The sequence below is a fragment of the Falco rusticolus genome, chromosome 14, assembly GCF_015220075.1.
Source record: "Falco rusticolus isolate bFalRus1 chromosome 14, bFalRus1.pri, whole genome shotgun sequence".
Lineage (NCBI taxonomy): Eukaryota > Metazoa > Chordata > Aves > Falconiformes > Falconidae > Falco > Falco rusticolus.
In genome coordinates this window covers 20,271,220-20,296,319 of record NC_051200.1, presented here as the reverse complement: position 1 = coordinate 20,296,319, position 25,100 = coordinate 20,271,220, and the positions used below count along the sequence as shown (strand labels likewise).

Here is a 25,100-nt window from a genome sequence, read left to right as displayed (position 1 = left end):
GGATACACATTATAGGTGAACTTGATTTGCCCCTTTTTCTTTTTTTAAAAAAGAAAAGAATATGCATTTGAAATTGTAACAAAGAGCTTCAGAAGAAAGCTAAAGACTTTATTGCACTGATTTGGTATGTCTTAATGTGTTTGCAATTTGCCCAGACAGAAACATGTGTGCACCAGTATGTGTGCACTATGCTCACGCGCAGCGCGCCTGGGGATTTCAGAGGCACCAGGTCTGCTGTTTCTCCGGAGACATATACATACACCTCCGGGCTGCTGTACCACACCTATACCAGAAATAACGTGTCTCTTCAGACTGTGAGTGATTGTCCATACCCTGTGAGCCTGGTGGGGCCAGGCCTGAAGGAGTACATGGAACTCTGGAGCATGGGAAAGGCATCAAATACACTGGGGATCTAAAGGTTCCTGACATACCAGTGCCCCAAAGATGCCATATTCCAAACGGGCTGTAGGATGTCTATACATGAAGCACAGAAATACAGAAAACTTCGTCTTGATAGATTTTCAGACAGAAAAAAGAGATATGTCTGGAAAAGCCCCGGCACATGCTAGCTATACCCACCATGATTTTGTTCTGTGCCATTCTGAAAAGTGCTGACGTACCGTATTGCAGAACACAGAAAACACTACTGTGTCCCAATTCAACATTATGTTATAATTTGATTTCTACTTGTTTCCCTTGAATTCTGATTAACTGTTTAATGAGGTATGATCTTTGAAAATGTAAGATCTAATTTATCACTTTTTTCTGATAATATTGCTCATTCAACCTGATTTACCCATTTTTATTTCTATATTTTCTGAACTGATGTTCAGTTGTGAATGTAATCCCACATTCTGCTAAATGTAATATGTTAATTTCAATGAGATTTTATCTCTCCTAGTCATTTATGAATATGCATTAACTATATCAAAGACAACCAGTAGATTAAGTCAAGTAGCTGCCATTATTTCCTAGCTGGGCTTGGAAATTTAAGATGCTTTACCTTTTAGTGATACCTGATATTAAACTGAGGAAACATTTTTATAAAAAAACCTTTCACTAAAATAATGCTGAAGATTGAAGCATTTTCAAGACATCATACTCATGTATATCAACAAATACATTACTATTTTACTAAAAACCATATGAATATAAACCCAAATAATTTTCTAAGAAAATATCAAAAAGGTGTTTTGATCTGCAAAATAATCTATATCAAAAGGCAGTAAGAAATGATGTCTTAAAAAAACAGCATGGGTGTTTGTAAGTGGGACAGCTAACAGAATTTTGGAGTGGGAGGAATATATTTATAATGTACATTTCCATGAAAAGGCAGAGAAATTAGTTTGTCTTTATTATTTGCATTCAGATCCTAAAGGCTATATAATGTACTGATTTCATCACCTTCTAGTTTGGTAATTTGTCTAGAATTATATGGTCCTTGTCAAGTTGTCTTCTGATTAATTCCTATTTAGTAATGTAATTTAATGTACAAAGTATGAAGAGAAACAGAAATAAGACCTAAAGACATGTATTATCCAAAATTTCATACCACAAGATATTTTAGATATTAGTATCCCAGGAAAAGAGGGGGTTTTTTTATGTTTTTTATCGGTGAATGATCAAGAGGCTGCATTCATTGCACCGACACTGTGCAAACAGTGCATCTTTAACACAAAACTGATAGGAAGCAGAAAACTCAGTAGCACCACCAACTACAGGTAACTGCAGTAAACTGCCATTGATGTCAGCCTTAAAAATGAAAACCTGCAGATACCAAACGGAAAATATGGAAGATGGTGTCAGAGTAAGACAAGATTATGAGCGCTTGTTAATTTTAGATATTTCTGTACTGCCATTTAATGAAAAATTGTATGAAGAATGTAACCTGCATTTATAATGCCACACTCAGTGTGCTGCCTGTTTCCCTTGCAGGCTGTCAACGACCAGCAGCTCGCTGCTTGGCATGAACACCAATGGCTCCTCCGATGAGTATTTCCAGTCTACAAACCACGCAGAGCAAACTTTCCGCAAAATGGAAAATTATCTGCAACAGAAGCAGCTGTGTGATGTTCTTCTTATTGTTGGAGACCAAAAGATCCCAGCTCACAGGTACATTGCCCAATATTGTTTACATGGCTTCAAAGCCTGAAATTTCCAAATGCTAGGCCAAGTTATGCCTATCCTGTTTATTTATGAATGAATGGTTACTATAATTAGGACATCAACCAACAACAGAATAAAATTATGTGAACACTGTTTCATATTCATTATTTCAAATAGAATGAAATTCAAACCTGAACCTTTAATAATGTCCGTCTTCCCTTCTTGCTGCTGTCAAACTATTGTGAGATCAGTGAAGAAAATCTGCCCAAACAAGCACTATGGGAGAAAATTAGATTACTAATTACCCTTTTAACTTTATTGCACACTACTGCTGTAAGATTTGAGTCCTATGCTAAAGATAATGTTTCCATTGCACACAGAATTTATGATATAATAATACTGAATTTGATGCTTGCTATTGAGATATGAAGTAATTTGCAGTCCTCCTAAAATACTTTTTATTTTAAGGTTGGTTCTCAGTGCAGTGTCTGATTATTTTGCTGCAATGTTTACTAATGATGTACGTGAAGCAAAGCAAGAGGAGATCAAGATGGAGGGAGTAGACCCTGATGCGCTGAAGGCTTTGGTGCGCTATGCCTACACAGGTAATTCTTCCTCCATTACCCACAGCGTTGTTGTAAGGGCAGATAAAGTTTATTCAATGCATACATAAGTGTCACTTCTTCCTTTTCATGCTAATACATGAATACCTGCATAAATCATGCATATGTAACGTAAACCTTTCTCTAGAGAGGATGAAAAAATATAATTGTTTTATATAATTTATTCTAGAAGATATGCAGAAAAGTTAACATATACATTAATACTGGACACCTGTCTCTAGATACAAATTATTTCAGGAATTTTAAAAAGAGAACATATTATGCCTGTTGCCCACCTTATGCAGTGACACCCAAGAGTATCCGATGAACCTTCCTGCCACGGGCAGCTACAGCAATGGTCTGCCAGGGTGGCACTAACTTGGCTCACTCAAGGCTCTTGAGTAGGAATAATCACAGGAAAACAGGAATATGATCACACCCACAAGCAGAACAACTTTTACTATGAGAAAGTGCCACCACATTCTGAAAAAGGTGTACTAATGTTCTCTTGAACAATTAGATTTTATCTTAATGAAATTAAATATTTTACCTTAATACCAGAATATGTAGCTTTTTCCCAGTCTGTTTTCTCCTGTTTTCAATATTTACCCCTGTATGGCTGAATCTGGAATGGTTGAACCAAAGAGCCAAAAAGACCAAGTCAGAGCACTGTGAAATCCCTTTCATCTGCACTCTAGTGAGCAGGGGAAAATGCTGTAGAACGTGACCAGGGTATTAGTCTCTATTACAATTAGAAACATTCAAAGTTATGCACATTGCAGAAGTCTGCACGTTCAGGCATCTGACAAGCCTGCGAAACACTTTCTCCCCTACCAAGCCAAATGGACCAAAAAGGTCCAAATCTCCAAAGGAGAAGATTACTCTCCCAGGAAGTAACAACACTTAACTGACCAGAAAACCAGCTTTCTGAATTTATGAACATTTATTGGTAAATAATCCATCCCCTCAGCTAACTGCTCTTAGCAAGAACATTCACTAGATCCTTGTCATCTGCTGTCCCACCCAGGACATTGCTTGTTTGCCTTTGAATGATGCTGACACGGGGAGGATGGAAGATGTATCAGAGGCCTTTATTGCTGTTCTTATAGTACTTTAAAAGGCATTAAAAGACTGGGGTTTTTTAAAAAGATTAAAGTAAAGCAAAGACCCTATTATATTTGCCATATTAGCATTAGCATAAATTTTAAAAATAGGAGACTTCTTGACATGCTAGGTCAGGGACTTCTTATATCTGGACTGTCACATAGAGAATTCTCAAGAAGGCTAAGTAATCTGCAACCCAAATTGGAAGCATAAGTTTCTATACACAAAATAAAACCTGTTTGGAGGTACAAATAAGGAGATAAATACAGGGGGTGAGAGGGAATGCTGCAGAACATCTACAATGCAGTGATATTGGGACACTGAAATAGAATATATTCCCTGAGGAAATAGATTAGTACAAGTGCAAAGGAGCTGGGTGGTGGGCTACTTATTATCCACATACATCTCAAAATCATCCCTCTTGATTAAATTTCATCTCAGTTTACTTAGTGCAAAGCCATATGAAAGAACATATACAGCAGTACTAAAGCAAACGCCAAACTATGAAATAGTATAAGTTTGCTTGTGAAATCAGGATTCCCTCTTTGCTTTGAGCCATTATATTGCAATCTGTATTTGCAGGAGCATGTACCAATTTTGCTATATACATTCAGTAACTATTCTGAGTTGTATAGTAAGAACCAAACCCAAACATTGCCCTATTCTGCACCCTGCCAGCCCTTCCACATTTTTTGCAGAAGCTGGAAAGTATTATTTAAGATACAAAGCAAGGCACATCAGGAAGAGATGGGATTGTGCTACGGTAAGATTGCTGGAGACTGCTATAGAAAACAGAATTTTCCCACTGCCTCTGTCACAGGTTTTCATGTGATAATAACTAAGCCTCTAAACTAAGTGCTACTTTTTTTCCTAGGTAATGAAATATAAATGTGACTTTCAGAGATAAGAGCTATAATTTTCAGAATTGTTTACATATTCTGCTGCAATAAATCAGAAGTGAACTTTGGACAAGAAACCTCTACAGTTCTACTCCGATGATAATTTTGACTGTAATCTCTCAATACCGCCCTTCTCCATGTGTTAAATGGAGACGGTGTGTATCACCCTTTCACAGAAGAGGCTGGAAAAGAAATTAATGTTTCTGAGGCGGCTGGTGGTTGTAATGATAAATGGAAAATGCAGCCATAAAAAACCCCCACAGTTCCTTTTTCAGAATAGGATCTTAGTGCTGCATATCAGCTAGGGAATTGAGCCATCCACTGGCGAGATGACAAGAATGGAAGATCTTATTAAATTAACACCTTTCAGTCTATCTATGAACACTCGGTAATGGAAGAAATCGGGTTTCCTGCACACACTGCTGGCATTTCCTCTCTTTTGATACTGAAGTTCTTGTGGGTAATATAAACTTACGATATATATTTTTATTAATTGATATATGAATTTTAGGACAGGCTTTTCTCCGATCACACTTGTTTTATTTTACTTTTTTTCATGCAAAATCAGACCTAATACTATTAGAACTCCAATAAAAATGTCGCAAGCACTGCATTCAAAATCCACCAAATCCTTTAAGTTTGTTAAAATATATGTTTAAAGGGTCCTTCAGCAAGAAAGGAAAATGAATTTGTGCATTACAGAACACTTCTTTTCAAAATTTTACAGAGGAGGAGAAAAACTGAGGAGTGGGAAGCTTTAAAGTAATAATATAAAGAAAATGACTGAAACCTAAACTTTTTTTTTTTCCCCCCCGCTATATGCAAACTGCACAGGTATTCTAGAGTTAAAGGAAGACACTATAGAAAGTTTGCTAGCTGCAGCTTGTCTTCTCCAGCTCTCGCAGGTTATTGAGGTATGCTGCAACTTTCTCATGAAGCAGCTCCACCCATCCAACTGCCTGGGGATTCGCTCTTTCGGAGATGCTCAGGGCTGCACGGAGCTCCTGAAGGTGGCACACATGTACACTATGGTAAGAGGAACAATCTAACTGCCTTACAGTGACAATGCTAACAGCAAGTGTGAACACTCTCCTGGAAAACACACGGCCTTTGGGACTCGGGGCTGCTGTGGTGGTGCTGCTCTTCCCGTGCTGGCGGGGTCAATTCTGTCGAGTCCCTGATGCAGAGACATCTCTGCCCAGCTCTGTCTCCAAAGGGAAATTTAAGAACTGTGACTGTTACAGAAGCATTGGAAGGAGAGAAAAGCACTCTTGGGGGAAAATAAATAAATAAATCAGTTCTGTTTTTCCCCCTTCTGAGTTTTGCCTTTTAGAAGGACATACTTACTGAACTTAAATTTGCAGTATGGTGGGTATGTATTTCTTCCAGAAAATGTAATAGGGCCTTAACATGGCTAATGTCAAGATGCAAACACCAATCGCCCATTCTTAGGCTTTTGATTCAACACAAAGAAAATTCTAAAGCTGATTTTAAGGTGAGACACACATAAAAGGACCCCAAACAAAGAATTTATGGGAAAGGTTTGGAATGCTGAAAAGAAGCACATCCCTGACAGAAGCATAATCCTCCTCTGGCTCAAAGCAAGAAATGAATATTCAGAGTGTGGGAAACAGAGAGGCAAGATAGCTTGCTGTGAAACTAAATCAAGGGATAAATATTCAGGGCAACAAGATGTGCTATAGCAACTTTAAACTCAAAAAGAATAGCAACTGCTACAGCTAAACAGATATAAAAAGAACTACTTGTTAGGAGACACATGGCAGCTTTATGCTTGAAATATTAGTGTAGTATGTCGAAACGAGTTTAGAGGCTTCATAATGCTGAAAGCATTCCAGCAAGAGACTGCACACTTCCACATGCTGAAATAAATGATAGTGGCATGTGCAGATTGAACGCACTGGTGGTGCTCCTTCCTGTCGTACCAATGAATGGTTCGCTTAGCAGCGATCTAGAGTCTTTTTATATTTTCAAGTTTGGAAAAGGGCATTTAAGGTAGAAGGTCGCTCAGCCTCTGTATGATAGTGCTGTCCTTCCTGCTCCACAGCTTTTTATACTCAGCCAAAACCAGGAACCTCCCCCCTTTGCTCCTGCCTCATTTCTCCCACCAGCCCCAGCACAGGGGCATCAGCTTTAAAATTTATGGTCCAAACTTCCGCAAAACTGAAATAAAATCGTATGGTGAGATATATGATTTTATGATGTCAGGTGAGAAGAGAGCTTTTTTTGTTTAGGTATTTTAACCAGGAAAACCTCCAGTTTTCCCCAGGAGTTAGACCTTTACTATTTTTTAGAACAGTGTGTTACAGAAATGACAGTTGGGCCTTTACAAAAGCTGTCTAATGTGAAGTAAGGTGAATCTATGAGACCCAGCAGTACTGTGCATATAGATTTTACACTATTTCTTCCTGAAACAGCCGGCAGCGTTTCCACCTCTATAGAACCACCTCCTGTATCTTGCGTGCAACACAGATCCAGAATGCAAGGGGACCTTGCATGTCATAAACCCACCCACCAAGTTTGCAGCTGCTGACAATTTAGAGACAGAAGAGGAAATCTGCACCTCTTAAAAAATCTTAAAGAATTTTTTTTAAACCCTTGAAGTAACATTAAAAAACTTTGGAGAATAAAAGATTATAACAATGCACACACACACAAGTGTTGTAGAAGAGGATAAAAACTCCATTCAGTTTTCTTGCATGCCAACCTCAACCACTTGTAAATGTGTACATTAGGGGAAAGACTATAAATCTGTACTGTAAATGTAGAGACCATGCACATGAACTAGTAGTATAAAAATATTTTTAGAAGACAATCAGCTATAAACACCACATCCATTCAATAAAAACAAGCACAATGGAGACCTTTCCCTTCAATTACTTTGGCCATTGATGCAAAGTATTAACAGTTTCCTGCCTGGTGTCTTGCTGTGCAGATAGAGCTCATTCTGATAAACATTTTGTGCTATATTTGTAACTAAATGTGGACTGGCCTTCCTGTCCCTATTCTCTGAATGCCACAAAATATTAAAGCAGGATATGCGTAACAAAGCAAAGTTAACATCTCCTTTAATCACTGATACTTCTATATTTACATCCTTGGCACTCTTGAAAGGACCTACAGAAATCTAAGACACTACTGAAAACAAATAATATAAATATCAGTTAATAAAATTTCTTCACCTGCCTTATTTCAATCTTGTTCCCAAATAAGATGTATTACTTCCAGATAAATAAAAGGAAATGAGTATTTCAAATGCAAACATTAATTCCTACACGCATCTCTTTGCAAGTAACATAACCCCCCCATCTCTCCTAACATTTCTTTTTTCCTTTGGATTTAGCACAAGCAAGCATACTTAATATATTTTAATATAAATTCTAGTATTGTTATAACTTGACTGTACAATGTATTATTTTTATGAAAAATAGTTCTTTGAAAGATTCTAGGGATTTAATTTTCGTGGACATTTCTGGAGCTGGTGAGTTTTATCATAGCAATAGCTTAGAGACTGAGACCCCTTTATTGGGACTCATCCAATTTTCTACTGCTTGACAAGTACTTTTAGAAAAGTGTGTTTCATTTCCCTCGCTCTATTACCTGCTACTAAGAGTGGAGACATATAGCCAACACCCGGCACAGCTCATTGTAAAAGGATCAGAAGGTTTCAATGTAATTTGCTTAAAACTTTTGAATCTGATTGTAACAGAACTTACACAGATTACTGAATGCCTGCTTGGCATTCTTAACATTCATATCTTCAAACTGTGTTTCTATTAAGCTGCAGTGTTAAGATCACAATGATGGACAAAACTGTCAGTGAGAAATCCCTAAGACAGGACATACCGACAAGAAGCCTGACAAACATGTCTGTAGGCACGGTGGTGTGAAGATGAGCATTATTCTTCAGATCTGCAAGAGTAAGACAGCAAAAAGCAGCCAAAATGTGCCTTAAATGGTAGAAGGAGATTCATTGATAATTAAAATATATTTTGCATTTCCCTATATTGTAGAACAGAACAGGAATGAAATTTATGCAAAGCCTACATGATCTAAGAAAATGTTATTTCAAGGTGTGAAAATGACCAGTGCATTGATAAATATATATATATTTTATTTTATTTTCTTCTTAGGAACACTTCACAGAAGTAATTAAAAACCAGGAATTTCTTTTACTCCCTGCCAATGAAATTGCAAAGCTCTTGTCTAGCGATGACATCAATGTTCCAGATGAAGAAGCCATATTCCAGGCGTTAATGATGTGGGTGAGGCATGATTTGCAAAATCGGCAACGAGACCTAGGAATGCTTCTTTCTTATATTAGACTGCCTCTGCTTCCACCTCAGGTATGGATGTGAAGGGCGAAGAGGGAGCTTAACTACCAGCTGAAAGGCTTGCCTCCACCTCAGGCATTGCTTAGACAGAGAAAACAATTCTGTGGAAAGGTTCTGGTTTTGGCTGGGGTTTTTTGGTGCATTTTTTGCCTTTTTTTTTTTTTTAATCTGTACAGTAGATATGCTTATTATTTGTCAACAGATGAAAAAAAACCCCAACAACCCACAATGCCTGTGTAATTACTAGACTCAGAATTACCTGTACAAAAATACCAGTCTAATGGTATTACAAAAGTACAGTGCTCCTGTGTGGGTCGGCAACAGTAGTAGTTTTCCTCTAATAACACAGCAGCTTAAGATACCGTGCAAAGACGTTTAGATTTATCAAACTGCAGGACAGATAAAGCACAATACTTATTTCTTTATTGCCATAAAGTATAGACAAAAATTAAAAGGTCTAGACTATTGCTGACTATTCTGAGCGGTGACATTACTTGTCCTTTAAGACTGAGGCACTTCATCGAATAAGCATCAGAGATGGGCGTAACTGTTTTACAGTAAGCTGACACTATTGTATCTGTGTCATAGAAGAATCTATATATCTTATCAGAAAAGCTTATGGGAAAATCACGACTGTCAGGACACTACAGCTACTTTATGGAACTCCATGACTGAAGCTGCAAATATTCAACTTTGGATTAGGTATCAAAATAATATGCATTCAGAAGGTGCAGTACTACATTTGCAATTTTAACCTTTTCTGAAGGTTAAAAGAAAGTTTTTGAAAAAATAAAGCAAAGACATCATACTTAAAGACTTTTTTGCCTACCTTTATATTGTTTTGCTTGCATTAAGGCAGAGTTTCCAGCAAAGCTTGAGTGAGCGGTGAACTGAAAATGAGTATTTGTAGCTACAAATACTTTAATTACTAAAGTACATAGAATTTTAATTATTTCTATATAAAAAAGATTCTCACTTTTTGTTTCTTAGTTACTAGCCGACCTAGAAAATAGTCCAATGTTTGCAGACGACCTGGAGTGTCAGAAACTTCTTATGGAGGCTATGAAGTACCATCTTCTACCAGAAAGACGGTCCATGATGCAGAGTCCTCGAACTAAGCCCAGAAAATCTACAGTGGGTGCACTTTATGCTGTAGGAGGTATGGATGCCACTAAAGGTAAGTTCAGAAATTAATTTAATTGTATTAATCAATTGTATCACATACACTGAGAGAATATCTGAAAATTATTTAAAGTTTTCTGTTAGGAAAACAGTGATTCAGGGTGAAAAAGGTGGGGGGGAAAGCCCCACAGAACACAATCCCATGTGTTAGATGTTCTTTCTTCTTACAAGAAGCATATGTTTGTAAATGATATGCATGTATCTTGAAGTGCAGACTGAAGAAGTTTGATTCAGATGGTGATTTTAAAAAAAGTTTTGTCGGTAGTTGTGCATGCAGTTTGACGATTCTTTTAATGCTGTTTTAGAACCCTGTGCTCTTTTTTGACAAAGTTAGAAGGCTGGAAAAATTTTTAAAGAGGAGGAAAATAAAACCAAAAGGCATTACTGAACTATAGAGAGTTCTTAGCTAAAGCTTATCAATCCTTACTGTAAAATTTCAGATGGGAAGATTTGTACTTTTTCACAAGTGCTACAGTACGTGCAGCTTTTTTTTCAGGAGTTCATACACAGGGATTTCTCAGATTTGTGGCTGAAAGTTAAATGTTTTAAATGTATTCCAGTTTTTATTATTTGATTTTCACAACTGCAATCAGCTTACAGCTTTACACATTACAGTATTATATTTAGTAGGCAGTATATTGAATCATTTTCTACAGGAATGTTAACTTCAAACCCACAGCTTGGAGCCAAAGAATTATAATTAGTTTAAAGTCTAGCGACTTGCTGAACAGTATTACTTTTAGCTGTGTGACTTCACTTTTAATAGAATCACAAAGAAGCTAATCCATTACATGGTTTGCAAAAAGTTGCTGATGACTGTTTTTTCCTATATGAGAGCTCGTGCAATGCTACCTTTACTATCTCTATGCAATCAAATCAAGTGCAAAATACACATTCATCGCCATCACAACATGAGAACATGCATTCCTAGGACAATTTAGCAAAATAAAGTTAAACTGTATCAATTAGCAGAGTTTAATTAGCAATACTATGAATTATATAAAACAACCAAGAATTCAAGGTAATCATTAAGCTAACTTCGACTGAACTAAGAATAAGATTTTCTGATGGGTTTTTCTCAGTAAAGGTTACGCACAAAGGGCTGTTTCAGTCAACAGCTGCTCTTCCCATTGGTGCCCCCTTTACTGATCACCTTGGAATGAAGCCAATTGTTTGAACTTTCGCCTTTTGATGGTTAAGAAGAACAGCACTTCCTCTCCTCCCTGCTGTCCTCTACAGCTCTGACTCATACTTTGAGCCTGCGCTGGATTGTAAAATAAAGGAAACACCACCTAAGAGCCTGGGATGCACTGGAAGAACAGCTCTGAGAAGGGAGTAACTTACACCTCTGGCAATAATGCACTTTCTGTGATAAAGAAAACTGGCAGGGAACACCAGGTTTGGCTTTGTGCTTATCTCAGGTGGTATACGAAGTCAAATCTCAACTTCAAGTGATCAAAAGAAGATCAAAGAGCTACTTTTGGGCTGGTATTTCGAAAAATGTGAATGTGCCCAAGCCACATTAACTTTAAAAACCTACCTTCCAGCCTCTGTAAAAATTGCAGCCTACAGGGTATATATGAACACGCTGTATACCTTAATGTATTTTCCCTGTTTTTCAGTTAGTGTGCGAGATACTTCTTTTGAAGCTGAGAACTTTGGGGCAGTCGCGTATTAGCATAGAATAAATGAGAAGGAATCAAAGCAAAGAAGAGCAAACAGACTAAAAAAAAAAAAGGGGAAGAACAGTCAAAGAAATGCAGTTTCTCAGAATAAAAGAAGACAGGAGAAGGGAAAAAGAATTTTTTTCTTTTATTGAAGATGGATCTGCTGGTTTCTTTCCCAGTCTCTGCATCCGGAAAAACATGTTAGAGGAGAGAAAAGATATAAGGATATTTCACTAAATGCATTAAGTCTACCACATGATCTCTAACAGATTTCTAAACCAGATGCTACCTTTCTTTTCTGCTTTATCGCATGGTGGTTTTGCTGCTGTAAATCATTCTTTAGCCACTAACTGCCTATTGTAATTCTCAAAATACTGCTTCTCTCCTCTCAAATCCCAGTGGAGGAACAGGCAGGAACTCGGCTCCTTTTCTCAGCTGGTTGCCTTCAGCTGAGTGAGGCTGACCTCCAGGGTGCTCTGTACCTGCAGCTGGCAATTGCCTCTTCTACCTTGGCCGTTACTCAGCCATCCCCCCACTGTGCTAAATCAGCTCTCACCGGAGAAATCACCGCTGACGAGTGACCGATGGGGCCAGCGCATGGCAAGGTGTCAGTTTTGAATGGCACAGATCTAGGGCCTTATGATTACTTGCAGCAAAAGCATGGCTAGAATTTCAGTGACCTGAAAAAACTGAAAATACAGCTTATATATTACAGCAGACAAGCAGTTACTGCAAGGCTGCTGCAAAGATGAAGCTCAGGGAAGCTACCTGTGGGAACCAAATGTGTACTCACACACAACTAAGGCTTCTACCTGTCTTCATCATAACAAGGAAAACATCCAAACTATTCATGAAGAGGCATGCCCAAATCCTAAGACAGACACCTGGACCCATTTTCTGGTTTTGATCATCACTAATGATTTAAGCACAAACATGGTTAAAGTGTACGTCGTTGTGAGGTACCATATTCATAAGGATATTAAAAAAGACCCCAAAACTCAAACCATAAAACCCCTACCCTCATGGTATTTAAATAACAGGTTTAATTCATCTCTAAAATTTTCAGTATTGAAATTTTGAGGGCATTCAGTTCTGCATCTTCTTGCCCCCAGTTAATTCTCATAGATTTGACAATTATATATGCATGCAATTAATGTTAATGCAAGCTTTCTCTACTAGGTTCACGTTTCATAGTTGAAGTTACCAAGGAGCCACAGTTAAAACTCCACAGACAGTATTTCAAAATTTTACAATTTAATAATGTTTTGGGTTGTACCAGCTACCGACTGCTGTGTACTGATCAGTTCATGGCCATCTCATCATAATTATGTTGTTACAGGTACCACAACAATTGAAAAATATGACCTTAGGACTAATAGTTGGATACAAATTGGTACTATGAATGGTAGACGATTACAGTTTGGAGTTGCAGTAATTGACAACAAGCTCTATATTGTGGGAGGAAGAGATGGTCTGAAAACTTCTAACATAGTTGAATGTTTCAACCCTATCACCAAAGTTTGGACTATAATGCCTCCTATGTCAACACACAGACATGGCCTAGGTAAGAGGTGCTCTTTCTTTGTAAATGCTTGCATTGCATACAAATGAGTTTTCATTGACAAAACTACAGTTGAGATAATTTTTGAAACATTTGATAACACGTGGCAATATTTGTAGTAGATATTTTTCAAAGACAGAGTTGCCTATTGCCATAATTTTATGACAGTGATATGTATTAGTGTTCACCTAACTTACACTGGTCTTCCAGAGTTAATTTTAATTTTAGAACATTTCAAAATATAAGCAACAGTGAAAATTATCTAGTCTTTATCCAATTTAATGGTCGAGAGATATGTTTGTGATACAATAACTATTTTCAGTTTGGCTTTTTTTAAAATTACGACTTAAGTTAAGCCCATAGGTACCGAGCACCTCTGAAAATCAGATCAGAGAACTACCCACACTGAAAAAACCATTGTGGTAAGGAAATAAATACAACTTCGCTAATGTTAATGTTGTAATTATAAGTTTTACAGAGTTCTGCCATGACTTGGTATCTATGGGTCATTACTGCACAATAAACCTTTCTATTATTCACAGTGAATGAATAATATGAAATCTAGAATTTATTTCTGGAACTAAAAAAAGATAAGGATAAGCTTACAGTTGGGGAGACTGCAAGGAAGGGAATATGATGATTTCTGAATGATTTATATATCACTGTTCTTACGAAAAAGCTGGCTTCTCTTAAGTTTACAGCAACAGGTATTGCTTGAAATCATTGGTAAGTTCAAATGACATAGAATATACTTATTTTAATGAATAATAGAAAAAGATTGATCCAGAATTTTTCAGCAAACCTTTGTGACCTATATTACCTGCTCCACTGCTTTGTGGAGAATGTATATATAGTGTAGCATTTTTACCAGCTAGCCTGTCAAATTTATAAAAGCAAATACTAGTAGGTGGTAAAGGGAAAGAAGATAAAACAGATTAAATAATTTTCATTGCAGTCTTTACAATTACCAACTGCAGGGGCATAGTTTTGCCCAGCAAGTAGGTCACAGAGCTAAATCTGATTGCTCAAAGTTTGGCTTCTACCTGTGCATCAGCCTGGTTTGCACAGCTGCCTTACACTTACAGCTCCTATTAGCTTCATATGATTTAGTGGAGAGTTAGTGCTTTTGAAAAAATCAGGCCATGTATATTTAGGCCTGAAAAAGACAGATTTAGAAAACTTTTAAGCAGCCAGATTCAAACATTTTGCCTTACCTAACAAATGAAGCAAACAGCAGCAGCAGCAGCTCCCCAGAGGGGAAGCACCAAAGCCCTTCTCTATGGAGGGGGACAGAGACACAGGGTACGGCCACACAGAGCTTTGCAGACAGCCAGGTTCACTCTCTGTGCCCCAAGGGCTACAGATACAAGCCCAGCTCTTATCCAAAAGGGTGTTCCCCTTACAGGCATTGAAATGTTATGGTGCTTTAGCCAGTAAGGACAGGCAGCTACCCACCCGCTCAGGCTCCACGCTGGCAGGACTACAGAACTTCAGCTGCCTTGGAATATGTGGTTGGTCTGGGAATATTTTCACTTCCAGGCTCAACCTTTGCCATTCTTTAAAAGAACAACATTGCTTCTCATTTAGGGGCTCAAGTTTACTCCAGAACAGGTCAACAGAAGTGGAAGAGATGAAAGTCCTCCAAGAAGAAATCAGAACTAAAGAAACTTTCCTCTAACCTTTTGACAAAAGACAATGCTTATTCAGAAGAAGACTGTATATGAAGTATTTTTTTATCTTTGGCTTATTCTGCCAGATGACAAGGTAGCTTTTAGATAGTTTAATACCTGCTGAAATGGCTTTTCTGCATACAGGGAATTAAAGTATGAAGTTAATACAATATTGGTTACTGAAATTATTAGATACTGTAATTTGTCCCAAATTCTGCCTTTTAAGGAGTAGCAATGCTTGAAGGACCAATGTATGCTGTTGGTGGCCATGATGGATGGAGTTACCTTAACACCGTAGAAAGATGGGACCCACAAGCACGGCAATGGAATTATGTTGCTAGCATGTCAACCCCTAGAAGCACCGTAGGGGTTGCAGCATTAAATAGCAAGTAAGTCAACAGGAAAAACTCTCTTTGTTTTTTTTCATTTGCTTCCTTCCTTGGAAATATAGTTCCTTAAATTTTCTTTTCAATCTTATAGTAATTAATCACCTCAAGAAAACAAAGAAAAATATACAAAAATAAGAAAGGCTTTTCCTCTGTTGTGTAGTAAACTGTTTTCAAACTTGCAGTCATGCTTTAAACATATTTCAGCCCTTCTAAGTTATAGCAATTTGAAAATGTTATTACATGCATATCAGAATTTTACCTAGAATATAACTTCTGGGTATATTAGGTCAGCTACTTTAAAAAAATATTCCGAGTTTATGTTTAAACTTTAAAATCTCTGTGTCTAAGTACCATGTGAAAGAACATGTACAGAAACACTCAATCCTCTGCCATTTTACAGCTCCCACATGCATCTACAACTTTAACATACAAGTTCACAGTCGAGAATAATTTTTAAAAAGCTAAAGGTATATGGTGTGTTCAATGAAAGGAAGACAAGTCTAATAATTAGGTATGGAATAAATAGCCTTCCTTCTATAAGTCTTATCTTACCTAGATTTATTCTGCATATGGAATAAACAGCCTTCTATAAGTCTTATCTTACCTAGATTTATTCTGCGTATGGAATAAACAGCCTTCTATAAGTCTTATCTTACCTAGATTTATTCTGCCCTTCATCTATTGCTTAAATACACTGAGATCATGCATTCACTGTACATTGTTTTTCCCAATAAGATTTTCAAAACTTATTTAAACATCCTCCTAAGACACTAAAGCCACTCAAACACTTTAACATGGGAACAGGCACACACATTGATCCACTGTGTAACCTGCAGTGAACAGCGCATTACACCTTGTTGTACATTCCTATTCGAAAGCAGTTATATTTCAGCACGAGGAAGAACAATTTGTAAATGAATGCCTGGCAGAATTCTGTTTTCCTTCTTCAGGAACATAGTCTGGTGCTGGAAATACAAAATCCTTGCAAAAGGCCCCAGGTTATGTTGCAGAGCATGGCTTGAGCCAAGCTTCTTATTTAAATCTGTGGAAAGCTCTTAGCAATGACAGTTTGTAGGGGCTGGGAATATTACAGTTGCAGGCAGACAACTGCATTTATCCTGAAACTTTATCACTGGCTTCCTTGTTCACTTCTTAAATTGCAGAGAAAGAGAAAGATAAAAAGCAGAAACAAGGATGTCAGCAAACAGATATTTGCAAATGCAAAACCTCTTCACATACAGGTTGGGGTTTTGCATTCAAAACTGACATGATTTTAATTGTTAACTCAAAAGTCCAAGAGAGGCAGAACTGCCTGTTCAAGTCTCCACTGTATCTTAGAGGAAATGTTCTCAGCATAAACTTCACCAGAAACTCCTGTTGGTACCTTCCACAGCAACATGCAGGAAACCACTTTGTCAGAGAGGAAATCCAGCCTGATCCTGACTCTGTTCTCAATCACTCCTGATAGAAGCTGTCTCCAGCCTGGCTTAAATCATGTCTGTTAGTCTAGTGATGTAATTTCTGGCATACCAGGGGAAGCCGAGATCAGACGTCCATCATTCAGTGCTAGCACTACAGTCTATCCAAGCAGAATGCTTCTCCTTTTCCTGTTTCCCTAAGTCATGCCATATTATTTTTCTATTCAGCTCCACCAGAAAAAAACTTTTAAGCTTCTGTGGAGAAACACTTTTTGACCAGTAAATGGTCTATTGAAAACATTAGTCAATAATGGTATATTTGTTCTTTTCCTTAGAGAGTGGGAAACACTACCATGTTTCCACACATGTTATGGAAAACAAAAAATCCCAACTGATCTGTTTGCCTATACAATGATTTCCTCTCTCTGTGAAAGCTGTATAAACAACTAGTCCGTATCTAATGGCATGACATGAAAAAACAAATCAAATCCTCAAGCTTTTTATGGGTCAAGTGACAAACTGCACAACTGAACTCTCCTGTCTTCCACTCGCAAACATCAGAAGAGTGAGCCAGAAAAGGATTATTCTAACAGTGGTCAAGAATTTTCTAGTTACATTATACAGGATTGGTCTAAAAATTTTTGCAGTCACTGGAGAAAAACAGGCACTTCTGAAGCAAAATTCAACAAAAAACAAATCAATGATATTTTTAGGTGACTTACTCTGGACAAGTCCATAGGTCTCTAATTAGTTGCACTAAATAAATTCAATTTCATGGCAGTAAGTAATAGCCAGGGTTTGAAAGGGACCTGATCAACTGGCACACACTGAAATTGTTGGTCTGCTTGTGGGTTATTATCCCAGACTGTATGCTGTTGGTGGTCGAGATGGGAGCTCCTGCTTAAAATCCATGGAATGTTTCGATCCGCACACAAACAAGTGGAGTATATGTGCTTCGATGTCCAAGAGAAGAGGTGGTGTTGGTGTTGCAACGTACAATGGGTTTTTATATGCTGTGGGAGGTCACGATGCACCTGCTTCCAACCACTGCTCTCGGCTTTCCGACTGTGTAGAAAGGTAAGGAATTTTTTTCTTCCCTTTTTGTTTTACCTTCCAGGAAGGAAGTACAAAATAATTTATAGCAGCAAGGGAAATCTCTTCACAATTGGAATGTATGTTTGTAATACATATACTTTTTGAAATAATATTTTTCCAATACATTTCCAATACTCTTGTGATAACAAAACAATTAACCCTCACAGTCAAACTCCTTCCGCTCTCCCTTCTGTTTGAGCTGCCCAGGAGCCAAGTAAAGACAAGTAAAACAAATTCAGTATGTGGCCTTTTGATTTTTCAAGTGCCAAACCCCAGGTTTGGGCTACTTGTGTCATAGGTGGTAGGAACTAAATACTTCCCAGTTGTTTCTTCCTCCAATGATTTGGCTGATATTGGCCAAAAGGTTAAAAATATAAGAAATATCACAGGATATTCACATAAGAATACCAAACAATTCACAGAAGAATATCAAACAGGAGTAGTAACTACACAGGCATTTTCTGATGGAGAAAACTGATAGAAAGAGCCTTGTTTCTGTAAGAAACTATGTTGCTATAGGAAGTCAGGCTAAACTTGTTTCTGTAAGAAACTATGTTGCTATAGGAAGTCAGGCTAAAACATACGCCATGGGTCTGATTTTGCAAGCAAAAATAAAAAAAAAAAAGTAAAGGCACACTGAAGAAAACTACTTTAGCTTGAATTCACACTTTAGAACTAAATAGTGCATTAATACGTTGGCCTAATGATTTTGGTAGCACAGAGTGTAAGCAGTGAAATCCTGGTTTTATATCCATTTCTCAAAGTAATTACCTTTTTTAAATGAAAATACTGTTTATCTGATCCTTATTTAATCCCATTTCTGTATTCTCCACTGATAAGCACAGTTCTTAAGAAAATGCAAATTCTGGACATTTCTTTTTCAGAAAGTGTCGTGTGTCAAATGTTGCTTTGCCACTGTGTGGCATGTGGCACAGTGTAGAAGGAGAAGAGAACACTTGAGCCCTGGGTGAGAGGGGAACACGATGAGTGGGGGCAACTCGGGCTCTTCAATGGGCCCTGGGCACCCATAGTGACACCCTTGTGTGCTTTGGGGGCAAGAAAGGGAAACTGAGCCAGTATTCAACTCCTTGTTGTGAATAACAATGGCTAAGTTTTGTTCTCAGTTAGATGGCGTACAGTGGGAACTACCCTGGAATTCACTTGAATTTATATTGGAAGTTGACTGAATACGTATCGAAATGAAATCAACACTGATGTAAAATGCTGCCATACATTTTGCATTATAAACTTTCATCACCTATATGAAATATTTAACTTCTACAGTGAAATTTTCTGAACTCATGAGTCCTGGCAAAAAAGAGAAAACAAAAAATCTTAATGGAGAAAGAAGGATATACTGAAATTAACTGCTGAGTCAATTGGTGGCCATGCTATCATTCCCTCCAGCATTATTTTATGTTTTAAACTGTATTAGTTGTTTAATCTGATAGAAATAGAGAGACTGTAATAAAAAAGTGAAAATATGGGCATTTTTCATGTGCTTGAAGACCCCTCTAGTGGCTACATTGAATATTTAATCCCATTACTTGTAACTATACTAGTTCATGGTGTAAATAGAACTACAATACAACAGAAAATAAAACAAATATCAGCAATTCAAAGATGAAATATATTTCTAAAATGTATTTTTCTAATTTTGATCGTAAAATATCCTAGGTATGATCCTAAAACAGATGCCTGGACAACAGTGGCCCCCTTGAGTGTACCTCGGGATGCTGTTGGAATCTGTCCTCTGGGGGACAGATTATATGCTGTTGGGGGCTATGACGGCCATACGTACCTGGATACCGTGGAGTCCTACGATGCTCAAAATAACGAGTGGACAGAGGTAATAGGAAGAATTGCCTAACAAATAATAGGATTTTTTCCTGCAGACAGGAAGAATTCTATCTGAATAATGGGACAGGGGGTGAGGGGAGAGTGGTGGATGTTGTTTACCTTAACCTCAGCAAGGCTTTTGACATTCTCCCACAACATCCTCGCAGGTAAGCCCAGGCAGTGTGGGTTAGGTGAGTGGGCAGTGAGGTGGGCTGAGACCCGGCTGGATGGCAGAGCTCAGAGGGCTGTGAACTACCTGAAGGCCTGGAGCTTGCGGTGCTCCCCAGGGGTCTGTGCTGGGTCCAGTCCTGTTCAGTTTGTCAGTGACCTGGATGAGGGACAGAGAGCACCCTGGGCAGGTTTGCTGATGGTACAGAGCTGGGAGCGGCTGACACCTCAGAGGCTGCACTGCCATTCAGCGAGACCTGGGCAGGCTGGAGGGTTGGGCAGAGGAACCTCATGAAGTTCCACAAAGGTGAGTGTAGGGTCCTGCCCCTGGGGGGTGGGGGATGGGCAGCCCCACGCACCAGTATGGGCTGTGGCTGCCCTGCTGGGGGGCAGCTCTGCGGAGAGGGACCTGGGAGCTCTGGTGGGCAGCCAGTTGCCCATGGGCCAGCAGTGTGACCAGGCGGCCAGTGGGACCCTGGGTGCATCGGGAGGAGCGTGGCCAGCGGGTCGAGGGAGGGGATCCTGCCCCCTGCTCTGCCCTGGTGAGGCACATCTGGGGTGCTGGGCCCAGTGCTGGGCTCCCCAGTTGAGGAGAGCCAGGGAGCTGCTGGGAGGGGCCAGCGCGGGGCTGGGAAGATGATGAGGGGCTGGAGCATCTCCCCGGTGAGGGAGGGCTGGGAGAGCTGGGCCTGTCCAGCCGGGAGAGGAGGCGGCTGAGGGGGGTCTGACCAACAGGTACCAGGGGCCTTCAGGGCGGGGGCCAGGGGGACGGGGCCAGGCTCCCGGCAGTGGTGCCCAGCGACAGGACAAGGGGCACCGGGCACAAACTGCCACACGGGAAGCTCCTTCTGGACACGAGGAAGAGCTTTGTTCTCCTTCGCTGGGGCCGTCCCCACCCGCCCGGTGGCCATGCTGTGCGGCGCCCTGGGAGGGCCGGGGGCAGCCGCGGGCTGGGCTCGGTGGGCTCCGTCCAGCCCCCACCACCCTGTGTTACTGTAGTGGGCAAAACAAAAATTACTGTCTCGCAAAATTATCACCAGTTTTGTGAAAAAATGATATATTAGGATGCAGTAATACTGTAGTCAGGTTTTATAAAATATTGGTTGCCTTTTCTGTGAAATAACTGTACAGAATTTTTCAGCCTAAAGGCTGGAGGCAGTGCACGGCCAAGGGGGTCATGTTGCACCGATCATTTTGTGCTTGAAGTGCCTACATTTGCTGTTAGAGCTGACGTGTTTGCCGGCAATGCCCTCTCCTGGAGGCACTTTCCAGTTTTCGTGTTTATGACCACCGCAGCGGAGACTAAGAGGAAATATTTAAAACTGTCAAGATCCTTTTGTAGCTACACAGTCCGTGGGATTGGAACATGGGATGTGTAGGTTTTTTACAAAACTTAGGAGTAACAGCAGCAGCCTGCACTGCTGCAATTCTCAATGGCTGCTAAAGCCTTTTCCCCAAAAAACAAAACTGTTTTTAGAGCCCTAATTAAATCTAACTTTTTTAGCAGTAGATTAATTTAAATAAACAAATTGCTTTCCTTTAAACCTTCAAATAACTTCTTCTAGTCCTATCCATAGGAATATACTTTAAAAGTTTCCTCTTTCTTTTCCTTTTGTTTTTTTTCCTTTTTATAGGAAGTTCCTGTCAATATTGGGAGAGCTGGAGCATGTGTTGTAGTTGTGAAGTTGCCCTGAGATTATAAATATTGTGAAACTAAACTGCGTGGAGTTTCGTGAAGACTGAGTCAGGAAGATAAGAAACCTTTCCCAAAAGCAGTACAGACTATACGCATCTTAGCAGCCCTCCGTGATAAAGAGTACTTATCTCTAAGCCATTATGCTATTAGAGCACAAAAGTGTCTTCCTGCATTACAAAAATCAGAGAGTTTTGCATAAGTGAATTATTTTACTATGCTTAATACATAACAATTCAATAATATGTTTAAATGGTTCCAGTTTGTTACAAAATTGTATCTGTTATTTATAAAATGCAGTAGTAAAGTGATAAACGGGTGTATAAGATTTCATAAACTTTTTTCTTTTCTATGTTGGCAGGAACACTGACATTTATAAAAAGAGCTTTTATATTTTAAGCAAATGAAAATAAATAAAAGAGAAACACCTTCAACAGAAAACTACACAAAAGGAAATATTTGTCCATAAATATCACTGGCAACAGAATAGTCTCTGCAGAAGTAACTTCATTTCTATATTCAGAAAATAAAATACTAAATAAATTTTACAATCAAATCGAAGAAGCATAGAATGTGGTTGCTATTCAACCGCCAGTATTACTAGTACTGTGACAGAATACCCACTTTTAGCAGTATGTTAAATGGAATAGTGCAAGTTAAGAAACAGTAGGGCTAAGGTATCTTTATGTTACTAAGTATGTGCCAACAGCAAGAAATCTGTTTTGTCAAAACACAATGCTAATATAATTTGCAATCATTTTCACAGTGCATAGATAGGTGATATTTCAATTCTGATCAGTGTGTCAGCTTATTCATGGATTTGTCTTTGCCCACTAACCATCTGTCAGTATGCGTTCAAGTAATTTGACTATTCTTGCGATAATCACCATAATATACATTTTAAAACAATTATATAATTACACTCCTTGAATATAACTTACAAAATGAAATTTTTATATCATATTGATATGACAGTCTTTGACCTCAGCTGAAGATTACCAGCTTTCTCTCATGTACAGTAGAAATATGATAAGAAAAAACCCACATCCACTGTGTAATGTTATTTACCATTTATATAAGCACGTTTATGTTTTATTTGAAACAAATGGAATGCTAAGAATCAAGAACGGGAAAAGAATCACCTGAAAACAGCACAAAGTATTCCACATGCATGATATTTTCTTTTTGTGTGCCAGTTTCTAATGAGGGTTTTGATTTGTTTTGCATTCATTTGTTCGGGTTCTTTTATATAATTTCAAATGCTGAAAGTGTATTTTAGAAAAAGAATGTATGTAAGATATTCCATGCTGTAAAGCACAATATTTGAAGAGTATCTGCTTAGGTGTTTGTTATGTTGTTGTTTTGTCAGTATCAGAAAATTCAGGACAGAGATGAAAATTCCCTGAACATATAGACTAACTTTCCTCATAGAATACTGTGTTTTCAGAATTCAGCAATATGCTATTTTTAAAAAAAAATTATAGTATTAATCCTATTGAATGCTTCTAAAGATGAAATCTCATAAGCATATTTATAAAAGAAAAATGTTTTTAACTTTAAAAATCAATTATGTTTATATATAGCATGCTACATTCAAATAAACTTTAATTTCTCTGCTAAGAAAGTTTAGACTATATTTTAACAACTTTGTGGTTTTTTCAGGAATAGAAAACACAGCAGTATCAATCCCATTCTTGTACTCTAAAAGAACAAAAAATCCTGTCTTAGAGCCCTTACTGCATCTGGTCCACATAAACAAAAATTTACCTTCCTTCTAGCACTTGGTTTTAGAGGAAGTTCATTTTTTTTTTCTTTCTTAGAGTCACAAATAGTTACCAATACTGTCATGTCAGGGTGCCCTTTCTACGAAAGGTGCTGCCCCTCCCCCCCGGCCTTTGACAAACCTGAGCTGATCGCCTTCAGAAGGCTGAGAGCATGGTACAGTTTAATATGATTTCTTCTGGGGACATTACATGAGGCTACCATGCAACAAAACCAGTGTATCAGCTAAGAACTACCTTCATTTAGTTGTGAATTTCTAGACCAACACAGAAATCCCTTGCTAGCTTGGTGGGCCAGAAACAAGCTTTATTGCATGACTGTTTTCATTTTGTGTGCATTTCTGTGGAGGGGACCCCCCCAAAACCAAACCACCCAAACCAAATCAAACACCACCCTATCATCACAAAACAACAGAAAGATACAAGCAAGTGGGAAACAAACCCTAAACCAGCTATGGTTTAGAGACCATGGGTTAGAGAATTCACATCAGAGGAAGTTATTTTTATTTCCCACCAAATCAATAATCTGAAGCAAATGCAAGGGGGTGTACTACCAGGCTTGGCAGTGAATCTGCATGGTAAAACATTTGTGAGTATGAAGCAGATGCTAATTTTCTCTCTCTCTTCCCCTGTCCTATAGGGAGCCTGCCTCACCACCTACATAGAACATCTTTTGCATCAAATATGTACTTTTAAACATTATAAATAAAAATACTGACATTTTTTCCCTATTCATGTCCATCCCTGCTTTGGTTGTGCAACAGCCATGTATGCTTTTTTTATATAAATAAAGACCTGTGTGGATCAGAGGAAGAGGGTCACTACTCTCATCATTCAGGCTCTAAATCACACTTTTCTCATGTTCTTCTATAACAGCGCATCACCATTTCCTGCAACCAGTATGACCTTGCTTATTTCACTTGTTTGGAAAGCACCAATATTGAATGCCCGTTTTTAAAACTCTAAAATACAAATTATACAAACAATGTGGAACGTAAGTGCAAGAGGCACATCAGAGTAAACACTGGTAAACTGCCAGTAGCAAAGGGTCTTCCTCATAAAGCCTCTGCACGGAATTTGAAATTTGCTTGGGGTAAAAGGTGGCACACAGCCTCAAGTGAGAGAAAGCAGGCGTGGGGCCTTAGCTGTGTGGTTTACAAAATCTAAAGCCATATCTAAAAACCTAATCAAGTCTACAGTAATGAAAGAAAATAAAGGCTTGAGCACAGAAGAGGTGAGTTTTGAAGAACAGCAGCTGTGGGTGAGTACTGTAATGCAAACACACAGGGCCAGCCTTTGAGAGCTGCATGGCTTGCAAAGGTTAGAACTGCAGAGATGACAGAATTCCCCTGCCTTTGTCCCCTCCTTCAGCTTGCAATTTTTATGAAATGCTTTATCAGTAAACAAGGCATGAGACACCTAGAATAAACATCTAGATAGAAGCAATCCTCTTAAAGTTATCTTTAAATATACTACCATTTCCAGTTTAATATAGTCTCAAAAAGAGTATTAGAAGAAAATTACACTTTATGTATTTCTTTACTGTTCTATGAAGAAATTGTGTCAAGAGGTTT

General features: G+C 38.5%; 1 protein-coding gene across 4 annotated transcripts in view; it reads left to right on the top strand.

Annotated features, from left to right (window-relative positions):
* The window catches only part of KLHL4 (kelch like family member 4), a 95,191-nt gene extending 70,934 nt beyond the window's left edge, over positions 1-24,257 (top strand). For all 4 annotated transcript variants that reach the window (XM_037408252.1, XM_037408253.1, XM_037408255.1 and 1 more), the window contains 10 exons: positions 1,936-2,112; positions 2,575-2,711; positions 5,546-5,742; positions 8,863-9,075; positions 10,054-10,240; positions 13,252-13,476; positions 15,370-15,532; positions 17,815-18,027; positions 19,723-19,894; positions 21,687-24,257. In XM_037408252.1, coding sequence (XP_037264149.1) covers positions 1,967-2,112; positions 2,575-2,711; positions 5,546-5,742; positions 8,863-9,075; positions 10,054-10,240; positions 13,252-13,476; positions 15,370-15,532; positions 17,815-18,027; positions 19,723-19,894; positions 21,687-21,746 — 1,713 coding nt within the window. In that variant the 5' untranslated portion in view covers positions 1,936-1,966 and the 3' untranslated portion in view covers positions 21,747-24,257. The remainder of the gene's footprint in view (positions 1-1,935; positions 2,113-2,574; positions 2,712-5,545; positions 5,743-8,862; positions 9,076-10,053; positions 10,241-13,251; positions 13,477-15,369; positions 15,533-17,814; positions 18,028-19,722; positions 19,895-21,686) is intronic.
* The last annotated feature ends 843 nt before the right edge of the window (positions 24,258-25,100 follow it).